Below are 13,851 nucleotides of genomic sequence, written 5' to 3'. Positions count from 1 at the left end.
CCTGCAGCTACCTTAATTCTCTATCTTTCTCTCATTCTCTCTCTTTCCCCCCCTCTCTCTCTCTCTCTCTACTGTTCTCAAGTGAGTAACAAACTTTCCTCCCTCAGTACATTACTAGCTACTTGATGTAATTGAAGGTTTTTTTCTCTCTTTTGTTTTTATTACTCTGCTAGGTTGTTGTTCTTGTCGCTGCTTCGTTGGGCACGCCCGCAGGTATTGCAGAGAAAGTTGCAGAGCTTTATATGGTAGCTTCCGCCTTAATTTTCTTAAACCTTCTTCCTTCTATCATTAATTCTTACTAGTCTGTTTAGCTGTTTTTGCTGATTGATATTCGTCTTCTCTCATCACCCATCCTAATTCCTCACTCCACCCTTTAAATGTGAGAGCACTCAAAAGTGGTAAGACCCATGAGAGGTGGTTTTGAAACTTTTGATGTCCAAATTAAATATGCTTATATATACTTGCTAAGGAATGAAACTTTTTGTTGCCCAAGCCACATATTTCTTGTAATTTGTGAGTTACATATATAATAGTTTTACTGCATGCATAGATTTCCATATACTTGGATATATAGCTTGCTGCCTATGACTATGAGTGATTCTACTTTCCCCCATTGATCCAATAGTAGTAATTATATATGCACTAAAGATTAAATAGCTTGGCTTTGGAGACAACTGCCACTTATTACATAGAATTTATCACTTCCTCTTTGCTTGATAATGGTGGTCCACAAGTGATGATAAGTTCAGCTCATTCACCTCTTTATGGACCTAGTGGCTGCCTTTATGTTAGGTAGAGATTGAAATAGAGTGCTTACGGCTGTGTTCAGGTAGACAAGAAGGGTATTTTTCTATATATATATACAAACACACACTTTCCGTTCTAAAATGAACTAATTCATCTAATTATTGTAGATCAATAACATATGTGGAGGATGTACTGCACAACCTCATCAAATAGTAGACCAAAGCGATCTCGTGAAGGAATTGATCATATATAGAAAATATTGATACAGTAATGAAATCCCTCCATTGAGGGACTTTTTATCTATTTTTAAACCTCTGGACAGCGACGTACTGATCAAAACGGTACCCACAAGAATGCGAAATTCCATTTCTTGTTGCCACCTGTTTTTAGCTGGTTAAATCACATCTGTTAACATTACTATTGGCCATTTTCTCCTTCCTTGTCGTATTGCTAAAAATTGCCTCTACCACTGGTTCTATGGATTTGCCTTATCAGTTAGGGAGCAATTAAACAATTTGTTGAATCAAACGTTTATCTCCCTATTTATCATTGTCTTAGTTTGTGGATTTCCCTCTTTGTTTTTGATGCTTTAAGTCCTTAATTCACAAATTAGAATACGTATCTTCGTCGCAGCTGAAGTAAAAATCATAAGTTAGAACCTAACCTGAGCAGCAAGTTTTGTCTCGCCTAATTTAGAATTAATATTATAATGTAAAACTCCTTCCTTCCGCTGTAGTATTATTCTTCCACTAAAAGTTCTATATGATCTAAATCAAAGATTGTTTGTAGATGCATGTCACTGCTGCTGTATGAATTTTACTGTTTATTTATATGCTACTATTAGGTAGATTACATATACATGGTTTGTGCTAAAGTTTGTCCTTCTAGTGCTCCATTCAAAATAATTGAAAGCTCATAACGTCTTATTACTACTGTATTCAGTGAGAGCTAGCCATTCCACTTGCTCACTTGAAGTTGTCTTATAATTATATATCTCAATATGTTGTACCCCTCCTTGCTTTTTGGTTTCACATGTTGTCTCACTATCTGGAGTTAATATATTTACTGTTCCTCATTTCATGTAGGATGCATATTTGATCATCATTTTTGTGAGTGGTAAGGAAGAACTCTATATGTTGGAAAATTTCCCAAATATGGGAGATTCCAATGAGGCAGATTTAACTAACCATGACATGCATGAATTAGAATAGTGCAGCAATAAATGTCAACAGAATGATACATTGATATTTGTCCCTAAGAAATTGGATGTTAATGAGATAATTCTACTCAATTTCTTATAATCATATGTACTGGTACTTTTTCATAAGTTATGTCCCTTATTGAATAATTAATTTTGGATTTTAATCATCATTTAACATCAAACATATAGGTATGACTAATTATATATGTGTCATCACAGTGTCACTGGCAGTGCCTTCAATGCCATCAAAAAGATAGATTAAAGAAAAAGTGGGTACATTAAAGTACTAAATACTGTTCAGAGGAACTAGAAACCAAGCAGGATCACATTTGATAACTTGTTTAAGAATAAAAATATCAAAGCACTAAGAAATGAGATGAGCAAATTCTTTTTTGTCTATTTTAAAATAAGCTTGTAGAAGGTAAAGATCCAGTCAAATAATTGAATGTTGTCCTTATTGCAGAAACCAAAGTGAAGTGCATCTTAATTGATTCAAAACTAGTGACACAAGCTTATAATAGAGTTTGAATTAGAAAAAAAAAAGACCTAAACTTGATATATAACTCTTAGCACATTAATTTCTATTCATCCAATTTTATTTTTATACAAAGGAAATTCGCTTCTAGATGATGCTTGTATATGTTAGATGGCAAATTTTCAGTGAGATATTATTAAGGATCTTGTAGACAGCACAAGCTTACTCAGACTATGCATGTTCTATAGTTCAGCCATTAACATTAGGTCTGGTGATTATTAACATCTCCAACACATGTTTTCTACTTGCACTTTGTTAAGGGAGGCATGGCATCTTTTGGTAAGAAAACTTTATGTGTAAAGCATTTTGGGAAACCACATTAGTTAGGAATGCTTCCTACTCATGATACAATTTCTACATGTAGGACGAGAAATCAGGATTACCAGAGGATAGTTTCTTAGATGATCTCTTGGGTTTTCTCCAGCTCTTGATGTAATTCATGAAGACCTAAGGTCATGAATTAGGCATAACTTGATTGATCGATATTGGGTATTGATTCTAGATTGTTCAGCTATATAGAGCAATGGAAGTGGGTAATAACCGGTTGGAGGAGGTCTTCTTTTAGGGAGATAAAGTCTCATATCAATCTCTTATATATATACATAAGATCTTTGGCCAGATTTCCAATAGATGTGTAGGTTTATTTAGATAGACTATATATCATGTTGTTTGTGCTACAGTTTGATTCCTTGCTTCTATTCCATGCCACTTTCTACACTGATATATTTGCTGAAGATTGAATTTGCAGCGCTCAATTATTAGAATATGCATATTAGTTAGTTTTATTTGTCTAATTCTCCATTGCCTTGCCCTTTATATGGTTAATGCAGCCATGACTGATACATTTGTTTAAATGCTTGAATAAGCTAGACACTTTGGATGAGTTCAATAGAAAGTTGTTAAAGTGAGACTGAGAAAGCCTGATTCTTTCGCAATATCTTTGCAATAAATGAATACACTATCTTGGATCTGTATCAAATTTTAGCAGGAATTGGGATGCCATTTCTATAGTTCTCTCAAGATACATATATACCATAGAAAGATATTGGTTACAAGATTTTCAAAGTGAGTTTTTCCCAGCTTATGGGTAATCCCTGGATGAAATGCATCATCTATTATTTACTTTCAATTAAAAATAGGAAAAGGAAATGTGAATAGGAGAGAAGTGAAAAAATTGAGAGCACAGCGCATGCATCTATTCAGGTACTTGATGTAGAAAGTCACCGTCCTTTATGGTTTTAGTTGGACTGTCATACAGTGAAAGGACAGACAACTGCCATTCATGCTCCATGGATGACGACTCTCTCTCTTACACAGACTCTAAGACTCATAACATAAACACCAAGGTAAACGTGATGGGCCCCTGGTTCCAGAACCTGTATAAGTATTTTCCATTTGTATTTGTATGTGTATGTGTATATGTATGTGTATGTGTATTTGTGTATGGCATCTGGCATCTAGTGAAGAGAAGAGTTGTAGGTAAATAGGGCTGCAGTGAGTGGGGGTCAGTGCTAGGTCAGGGCTGCCACTGTGCGAACGACTGATGAGGTCTCTTCTTCCACAACCACAACTCTGGTCACACACCAGACAACCCTAACGAAACAGCCCGCAATCCCACAGCGCCTTCATGCATTTACATGCGTCTTGTTTGCCACCCATCATCCATGTTGCTCAATAACTTCACAAATCTCAGTTGGGTTTGCTTATTTTCCTTTTCTTTTCCAACTTTATGTTTGAATAAATTTGGAAAGCCAAAGCCAAAGCCAAAACCAACTTGCTTAAGTTGTCTAACCCAATTTTTAGCCTGCTCGATCATTGTGATTATTGTTAAGAATGTTTAACACATGCAGGGAAAATTTGACAAAATGATACCATGTGTTAAAGCGGTAGCTATGTGGGTGTTTTGGGACGAGTACTCCATGTGGAAAATTGACAAAACAAATTATGAAATTTGGATTCTGAAAGTGAAAGAGAAGACATCTGAGAGTTAGATAGGACTTAATTATCAGACAAACTATTTAGCCTGCATGGCATGACCCAAAAAGGAACAATATTCACGGTAATTTATTCGTTTTGAGAGTGGAAGGATGAGTATCTCCTTCGGCATGGTAGTGTATGATTGACGGGTGGAATGATTTGATGGCCCATGCCAACTCATTCATATTTTTGTTCATTTGTTTCGCCAAATGAAAGCTCCATCCCAGTTCCCACATAGCAACGATGAAGGGATAATCAATAATTAGCAACGAGAAGTAACGAAGCTCCTTAACAATGCGGAGAAACACAAGTTCACCTGTTGCGGCTTCATCACGATCACACCTGTCCAGCTGGTTGAGAAAACGATAAAAAAAAAAAAGCAGTAGTCCCATGTAGACGCTAGGAGTGAGCAATCATTCATCAAAGGGGATCATCCATCTGCTGCAATAAGCAGAGAAGCCAGTCAGCTAGATTCCTACGCCCAAACCTGAACTCAGAAGAGTCCCCACTCTGTTCTCTAAACAGGTGTCTAGCTTAGGGTTTAGTAGGCGTAATCAATGACGACAATAAACAAGGCATACAGACATATAAATAATAAAAACAATAAAAAGGAGTTATCCTTGGATATACTTCGAAAGTAGGACGCGTGCAATCTAGCGAGGGTAGTAGAGTGCATGGACCACGTTGATATTTTGTTTGGATTTAATGCACCACATTCCCGTGATCTTTCGGATGGCTTCTTCCCCCATTCCCCACCTCCTCTTCTTTATTTCTCACCTAAGAAAAAGCCTCCCTGGAAAGTGCCAAAGTTAGTGAGAGGTGCCCTCACGCTTTTTCTTTGCTCATCATCATATGTATCCCACTCAGCATTAAGCCCAACCAAGGGCTGTGATCAATTCCCTCGTATCTGCAACCAAAAAAAGAAGGAAAACAAGTGGGAGTGGGGTTGGGGGCGGCGAAGGAGAAGTAGGTAGCGGCTAGCAGCATCAGAAGAGGAAAAGGAAAAAGGGTGATGATGTGTGAGGCTAGCTATGTGTATGGGGTTTGAATTCTAATAATTTCTTGTGTGTAGGGGCATGCATGCATTAACAATGACAGTCCAAAGGGGTGGGCAGCAGATCCCAGAAAACAACCGCAATAATAACCAAATGTTAGGGATGATAGGAACGGGTCATGGGGGTGCACATCATCCATAAGAGCCGTAAAGATACATCAAACATGAACAAGGAGAAGAAGGAGAGGAGGATGAGACAGTGTTAAGGGCGGGACTGCTCTGACCCACCTGGATGGGATGGGGCTGATTTTGTCCTTCACTCCCCACCTTTCCCTTTCCCTTTCTCTTTCTCTCCCTCATTCAATGCCGGGTTCCCAGTTCATGCTAAGGTATCTAAACTGCAGCCCCAATGTTTACCCATCCCCCCTCTTCCCTCGCTCCACCACCCTCCCCTTTTACTTTTCCTTTTATTTTTTTATTTTTTATTTTATTTCCTCCATTTTTGCCCACACTCTACTAGCCTTTGATTTTATTCAGTTCATCCTCTTTTTATGTTCCCTTTTTCTGCCTACCTTCCCCCTACTACCCCCCCTCTCAATTAATTTATAATGGGTATGTACAGTTTCTCCCTACGAAACATCATCTTGCTTTGGTTTTCCGTAATTAAAGTGAGACAGAGAGAAAGATGAAACACAGTGCGGGGGTGAGGGGGTGTGGGGGTACCATGTCTTGAATGGATATAAATTTGCCAAGTTAGAGGTCCCCACGTCATGACTTGTCGCTTTTGTCTTTGTGGGTAAATAATTACATGGCTTGTCCTTGTACTTCCAACTATGGTACTCGGCATCTAAGCCCCCTTTGTGTTTGATGTGGCACCAGTCGCAGTAAATGTGAGATGAGCGATGTTCTTAAATGACCTTGTTTCCCCCAACCCTCTATCTCTCTCTTCCCATTTCGTATCTCCACTATGTCTCTATATGTATTTTCTTTCATTTTCCCTTTTTGATTCCTTTCCCATCTTTTCCTCCGGGATGCTGGAGGTGGAGGCCATGGTTTTAATTAAAATCCTTGTTAAACTGCACCTCATCTCTTAATAACAGTCACAGTAGTTCGATGGTGACTTTTCAACAATTAATTACTAACAGCTGCCTACTGCGCAGACTGTCACAATATTATTCAGATATAAGGGCAATAATACATGCATCCCTCTCTTGTTTTTCTCATTTGTGATCCTGTGTTACATTCATGGATTTCATGTTTCTTAGGCCCTTTGTGGATCAAACCATGAGGCCCAAGGATGGCCGACCCCAAGATAATTTTAGCCGATAATCCTTCAAAGTCTTCATTGGAGAGAACATTTTGGGCTACTGCATATGGATGATCTATTTGACTACATTATACCATCCAGTGCTAGCAATATTTAGAGCTAGGGTTGATATGTATTTGAGTTTTGTCCTACCCTAGCCCCATGAACATGAATGCATGTCTAATACAACTGAAAAGTCTACTTCATGGACTAGCACCCAGGATAGGTAGGGCTTACCCATAAACTAGCTGTCTATAGTGAAGTAGATAGCAGAAAATTGATATTGAGAAAAAGGAAACATCCAGTTCGGAAGGTCAAAAAACCACCCCTTGTCCTCAACCAGGCGGCAGCAGCAGCCATACTGTTAAACTAAAGTCCTTCCGGGGAATCTTCAGACGTATTGCAGAATATATAATGCTTCGACACTTGATCTGATTTGCTGCCAAACAAGTCCTCTAGCAACCTACAAACATTTTATTTTTCTCATGTCTATATGGATTACTAGCTAGTTTCCTAGCCCAACTTTTGATGTGGCTTATCAATTAGAATATGATAAAGCATGATATAAGTATAACTTCAACTGCGCTTTGTCACAGTGGAACTATCCAGCTAATTGGTTTCCCAACCATAGTTTAAACACTCCATTTGTGAGTCTTTCATTGGAATTGGAATTGGACAATATAAAGGTCAAAAGTACTAAAAGGGCAGAAAACCCACTTTTATTCCATCCCACTAGCTTTGCAATTGGGCCATCACGTGAATCATTTGAACTTAATATATTTTCAGAAAACCCCAAATTGGTCTCTGTTGAAGGAATGCCTTTTAAACACCAACCTCAATTCTTACCTACCTAGGGAAACTGATTTGGACCTAAACCTCTAACTGCTCCTTCCCTAAGATATCAGATCATAATTATGCCTGCTGCAAAGTGTCCAAACCAAAAGTTCTGTTGTTTACTGTTGATCAAGTCTTTTCATCTCAAATCTAGGAAAAGTAAAATTAAACCTGCGATTCAGATTTGAGCTTAAACATAACGTAGATTAGGTATGAGATGAGGCCCTAAAAGACTAATTACACACTGGCTAGACTCACGCTACACGATTCTAAACTTTGCTTCTAACACAAGAGACCTGGTGTGACAGATGGACTGTGGAAGGCTAGGAGCTTTCTGGGAGATATGGAGGAAACCAAATGCTATTTTCTGCTTGGGACTATTGGAAACTCAAAAAAGGGAAGCTTCTGGCCTTGATCATATCTCTCCAGCCCAACTGTTACTTGGGAGGAATCACTGTTACAACCATATTCAAATAAATTCAATTAAGAATTCGGCTTTGAAATTGAAGGGATTATCAAAAGGGTGTCCTTGATTTGTAGGAGCTTGTCCATTGTCACCCATGAGCTAGACCAAAGCAATTAATGTTGGTTTGATCCCATCATACCAAAGCAATACTGTTACCATTTATTCCCAATTTGCACCACAAATATATGCAGGCGCTCTTCCTTTTAAGTTTGAAACGAAACCAACAATTACAGGCGAAGTGTCCATGTATATATACACACTGTTGGACTGAGTACATTTCCCGACCTTTTCAACTGATTATAGACTGCACAGTACTGCATTTAAGAAATGAAATGATCGACACACAGCGTCCTCGAAGGATCCGAATTAAACACACAGGTCTAGGCTAATATCTATATATATATATATATATATAAAGGGAAGCATGAAAGCAGATATATGGGGAGTTACATGAGACAGCAAGCATTAACGTTGTCGTCATTGAACATATTGCTGACCTTGTCGTCTCCACGGTGAGTGGGTGGAATGGTCCCATGCCTGTCGGCTACATTGTAGCCATGCCTCCAATAGTTGTAACTCTCTTTGTAGTCGTTGGTGAGATCTTTGAAATAATCGTTAGAGGATGTGAAGTACAAAGGCGGATCCGGGTAGGGCCAGAACTCAGCCCTCTTCCCACTCCTCCTCACCGCCTTTAGCACCTTGTTCCTATCCACATACCCAACTACTGTTACCTTTTCCATCCCCAGATCCACCTCCACAGAATCTACTCCTGCGTACATGCCATCATAAACCCAACATGTGAGCTATGGTACATATCGATATCAATCAAATTGTATACCAGTTTTATTAATTAAACCCATGATTTGAATTTATTATCTTCATAGATATACCTCTAAGCTTGAAAATGGCATTTTTAACGACTCTCTCGCAGCCGGTGCAGCACATCCTTACTTTGAGCTCCACAGTCTGTAAAGCAAACACGGTGCACAGTCATAGATGCTGTCTCCACAAAAATATACACGGTTTCCCTTTTTCTTATATATATTCCTTTGTTCCCTTCTGTTCCTTTTGGAAACCTTTCTACCCTGGCGGTTATAAGAAACTAAAGGGATTAAGAAAAGCCAATTTTTTAGTTTGGACTCATGACATTATTGACCATGGATTCTTCTTTTTGTTCAAGAAGCTAGGCCTTTCTTTTTGTTCTTTTACCTACGCCCTACTCCAGGCTTGTAAAGAAACTCAAACCATGGAGATTAACATGATTTTTGAAGCTTAATTGCCACACATATATGGATGAAGCAAACCAACACTTCTCATTTATGTCCTCTGAAAAGAGTTTATCATGTATGTTGGCTTTTAATCAGCTCGGCTCAGCTCATCAGCTCATATTCAATTGACAGATGCATGACCCTGTTCTCCAACACAAGCTGGGGTGTGTTGGCTTATAAGTTTATATTAGGACATGACAAATTTGGTTTTCATTCACAAATTCGTCTTATAGCTAGAAAGGATTAACAAAGTAATCTGGTTAACCCTCAGATAGTTGGATGAATATTAACACATGTTAATAATTAAGAAGAATACTTCCATACTCCAATTCTATAAGAAGACAAAATAGAACTTCATGCATGGTGCCTAAAAAACGAAATACAGAGAGAGCACGGTGCCATAGGTTTCTTAATTAGCATGTTGAAAATGGAAAACCCAGTTGAAAGCTGAAGCCAAGCAAGAGATACCTCAATGGATCAAAAACAAAATACTTAGGATGAAAGCGAACCTGCAATGAAAGAGGTCGACCCTTGGGCATCTTGAAGTTGATGTGGTCGATGCCTTTGTGGTTGTCTTGATAGAGAAAGTAATTAGAGCATGTAATGAAAGAAAAGAAAGAGGCCAATCGTCTCTCTAGTGCGGTAGCCATGGCAACAAGTCCCTTATTTATATACCTCAAGAAGCAAACGAGAGAAACAAAAAAGAGGCATGCCTTGGAAGATATTCCTGTTGTAGGAAGCCATCGTTTCCTTAAGTTATAATCTACTATCAAATATATTCTTTAGAGGTGTATGATGTTCCAATTGAGGAGTTTCTTGTGCCCAAATTCGTTGAGGGACTTGAGATAGCAAGATAAGGTGTCCCAAATAATTAAGAACCCTTGGGACAAAGGAATGGCATCTCAATCCTCACATTAATGCTTCAAATGTGGGTCAACCTAACATGACTGCTGAGTGCTGACAGCCCAAAGAGAATATGTGGATGGGCTTAAGGAATTGGAAAGATCAGTTTTGATGCAAAGGGAACATATATTCGTAAAAATCTCTCCTTTTGAAAAATCTCTGCACAACATGCACCATTTATCGACAAAGCACATCAAAGTTATATTCCCATATTGCTGTAACTTAGCCTCTATGCTACCCACGTTTTTACATTTTCTACAAACCCACCCTTCGAGAGAAGAGAACCTTTTGATTCTATTCCTTCCACAGTATAAAATAATTCGTAAGGCACCTCCCTTTTGAACAATTATTAACTAAGCGTGTTCAAAATGTGTACACGGACCATGCATGTTATGCTCCTTTCATGCAATGAGACTAAGCCCCAAATTCTCAATTGCATCACCACCATTTCTTTAACTATTTCCTCTGAAAATTGCTTAACAATTGAATAACCTTTTGAACAGTTTATGAATGATACTCCCTTAGTGCATGGGATTTTCGATTTGTTTATATTCCAAGGTTATCCGCCTCACTAACTCCCTATATATCCATCTCATGACGCCAATGGTATTTCTTCCAAGTGCTTGCTTACCCAATTATTCTCGGTACTCAATGGCTGGTATAATTAATCTTATTCCATGCTTTCCTATTATTTTTCTGATTCTTAGTTGTACAGGCCCTTTTTCTGTTTATAATTTTTTTTCTTTTTAATATTATCTAGGGCTAGGAGCTGAGAGAGCAGAATAATAGCTTTTCTCTATGACAAAATTCTTGAAAAGATATATATATATATAGCTAGAAACCCCTCAGTGTGTTGCAACATAGGTTTTTGATAAGACAAGATTGTGCGGCTTGCATGACAATATAGCTCGACAGTTCAGTACCACAAAACTATAAGATATCCTAGTTGGATGATATTATGATAATAAAGTGGGTTTTTCTAATCTAACTAGGCTAAAGGTGGGTTTGGGGTTTTTCTTAAACCCCATATCCAGAAGGGTTGGGTTTAGCCTTTTAGGTTCCCTTATGCTCATCCACTTGCCAAAATCTTTTCCTGGCCCACTTACATTCTAGTCTTTTCTCTGACATTTCAAATCATGCTTCTTCAAATTTGATATTTAAGTTGAGATTGGTCTCATAACTCAAAATTGCTCCCTTGCTATAAAGGGTATGACCAAGTGCTATGTGCGTTCTCTTTATTGCTAGCTTCAACTATACAACATACATGTCTTTTCACTTACCTTAATTTGGTCTTCAATCCATCCATTGCGAGATTCTGCCTCTAACCCACTTGAGATGGGCTGGGATTGTTTACATTGCCCCCTGGCCTGCCACCTCAAATGGATGTCAAAATTACTAGATCCTTCCAGCCCATTGTTAATCATCCAACATTAATATAATACACAGTTTAAAAAATCTTTTCTTGAGTACCCCACTTACAATATTCTATACAGTTTTAACATTTCAAGTCATTTTTTCTTGCCCTTTGAGCTTAATGTGGAGGTGGTTTATCATTCAAAATTGCTTACTGTGGGCGAGAGCCCATTACTGCGAGGGTGCCACGTATAAGGCCCTCTATTATTATTAGCTTTAACCAAAAGCCAAATACCTCGTTCCACTTCATATTAAACCCATGGTTTGAAATGTCGCAAAATTTTGTCAAAATACCGCTAATTGGTGAGGGTCGACATGATACCAATTAGCGATATTTCAAAGTTTATCGCGAGCCAAGATAAGTGTTCACACTAAATATGTTAAACTTCGTTCTTAAAAAATAAAAAGAATAAATTAATTATAATTATTTTATTTTAAATTTGATTTAATTCATTACTAAAAGTATAAAAACCAACATTATAATTTTCTTTATAAGTCTTTTTATATCATTTATATGATAATTAAATATAAAAATATAAATATTAAAAAATCATATGTATCATTATTTATTTTACATTAGTGAATACATTTAAATTAAATAAATTATAATTTTAATATTAAATATATCATAATTTATCTCATTAATCTTATTTTTTAAAAATTACTATCACTTCACTTTTAAATTTTTTATATTTATCCTTCTAATTTTGAAATTTTTATTTTAAAATATTAAAAATATAAATTTATTAAAAAAAATTAAAATATATAAAAAATAACAATGAAGTTTTAATATTTTATAAATTAAAAATTAATTTGATAAGATAAATAATAAATTATATATTAATACCAATATATTTTTACTTACCGATATTTTTCTCCTTAATCATACTTATATCAATTACACTTACAAAATAACTTTAATATATGCATTTTTATTTATTTTATCATTTTTTGGAGTTTTTCTAAATATTTTCATGAATTTTGAATAGTTTTCGTCTTACAGATATTTTAATCAAAATATCCACAAATATTTTTCCGATATTTTTTATATATCCATTAAATCCAAGTATTGATATACCCATATTTACCGATATTTCAAACCTTGACATTTAAACCTTGGGCTTTTACTTTGGAAGCTTTGGCAGTGACACTTGGCACTAGATGGTAGCAAATTCTTTAATTGTGATCATTTTCTCTCAGTCCAATATTTGAAGCAGATTCTTCATATAAGTAATTGTCACGGGCTAAAACTTTCCCACAAATTTTTTGTGTTCACGTCGCACTTAGAAGTCCTTTAAGCCAGCCTACTTTAACCCGCAAGAGATAGTATAAAGAATAACACACAAAGAAAATTTGAGGTTATGGAGCTTAATTCCTTACTTGAATTTTATTCATTCTTTAAATAACAATATAAGATATAATTTAACAAGACTTATACAATCTTTTTATTGAGTTCATGCTCTCTCTCACGCTATGTTTTAAGGACACTCTCCCACTCATAATCTCTCAAAGAAAATACTCCAACCCTCTTTTTATAGGTGTGGCACTAATCACTCTTATTTTAATTAGGAACCAACAATCTTATTCCTACCCCAACTCTTATTTATAAGTTGTGTTACCAACCAGTACTCCTATTTGGACTAAGAGTAAGCAATCTTAGCCCTACTCATACTACACTTACAAATAAGAATTTGAACTATCACTCAAACTCAAATTGCAATAACACTTTGAATCCAACTCTAAGATTTCAAATGTCTTCAACCTATTCCTTATCTATTTGAAACTCCTAATGTTTTTGTTATTTGCATTAGTCTATGTACCAACTCTTCAAGTTACTGGTTTGTGGTGCAACATGTCTTCCTTATATTTAGCCCAATGTCAAGGTGTCTCTCTTGTGTTATGCCTCAAATATGTCCATTATTGTGTCTTAAGTCAGTCCACTCATGCACTTGAATCAACCATGCATCCAATTAGCTCATTGCATTAAGCAGATTGCCTCGTGCATCTCTATACAGCTCATGTGTGCCAAGTCATCCCTTGGTCTACATGTAATAACTCACCCCTAACCATATAGATATTTGTCTACTCTAACCCAAAAAGCTCCTCACAACTTTAAAACAAGTTTATAAGTTTAAAAGAAATTAATACATATATAATGTTAAAAACTTTTTTCTTTGTTCAATGTGACATATTACAATCACCCCTTA

General features: G+C 36.6%; 1 protein-coding gene and 1 long non-coding RNA gene across 2 annotated transcripts; both read right to left on the bottom strand.

Annotated features, from left to right (window-relative positions):
• Window positions 1-4,412: 4,412 nt before the first annotated feature.
• LOC117904117 lies at window positions 4,413-5,847 on the bottom strand. Its single transcript, XR_004649563.1, has 2 exons — window positions 5,091-5,847; window positions 4,413-4,901 (listed from the first exon to the last, which is right to left on the bottom strand). It is a non-coding gene; the product is annotated as an uncharacterized LOC117904117 (long non-coding RNA).
• A 2,349-nt stretch (window positions 5,848-8,196) lies between these two features.
• On the bottom strand, window positions 8,197-10,179 carry LOC117928637 (heavy metal-associated isoprenylated plant protein 30-like). Its single transcript, XM_034848585.1, has 3 exons — window positions 9,838-10,179; window positions 8,951-9,026; window positions 8,197-8,829 (listed from the first exon to the last, which is right to left on the bottom strand). The coding sequence occupies exons 1-3, from the start codon at window positions 9,976-9,978 to the stop codon at window positions 8,507-8,509; spliced, it is 540 nt and encodes a 179-aa protein (XP_034704476.1). The 5' UTR covers window positions 9,979-10,179; the 3' UTR covers window positions 8,197-8,506.
• Between the last annotated feature and the right edge of the window lie 3,672 nt (window positions 10,180-13,851).

The sequence above is a fragment of the Vitis riparia genome, chromosome 2 (genome assembly GCF_004353265.1).
Source record: "Vitis riparia cultivar Riparia Gloire de Montpellier isolate 1030 chromosome 2, EGFV_Vit.rip_1.0, whole genome shotgun sequence".
NCBI classification, from domain to species: Eukaryota; Viridiplantae; Streptophyta; class Magnoliopsida; order Vitales; family Vitaceae; genus Vitis; species Vitis riparia.
The sequence above is the reverse complement of the archived record's forward strand: the minus strand, read 5'-3'. Positions and strand labels throughout refer to the sequence as shown.

Bases quoted from the DNA above. Each gene is read 5' to 3' on its own strand.
- LOC117928637 (XM_034848585.1), bottom strand. From the start codon at position 9,978: ATGGCTACCGCACTAGAGAGACGATTGGCCTCTTTCTTTTCTTTCATT. The intron at 9,027-9,837 runs GTTCGCTTTCAT...TTTGCTTTACAG, and splicing joins GTCGACCTCTTTCATTGCAG to ACTGTGGAGCTCAAAGTAAG. The intron at 8,830-8,950 runs GTATATCTATGA...GCATGTACGCAG, and splicing joins TGCCATTTTCAAGCTTAGAG to GAGTAGATTCTGTGGAGGTG.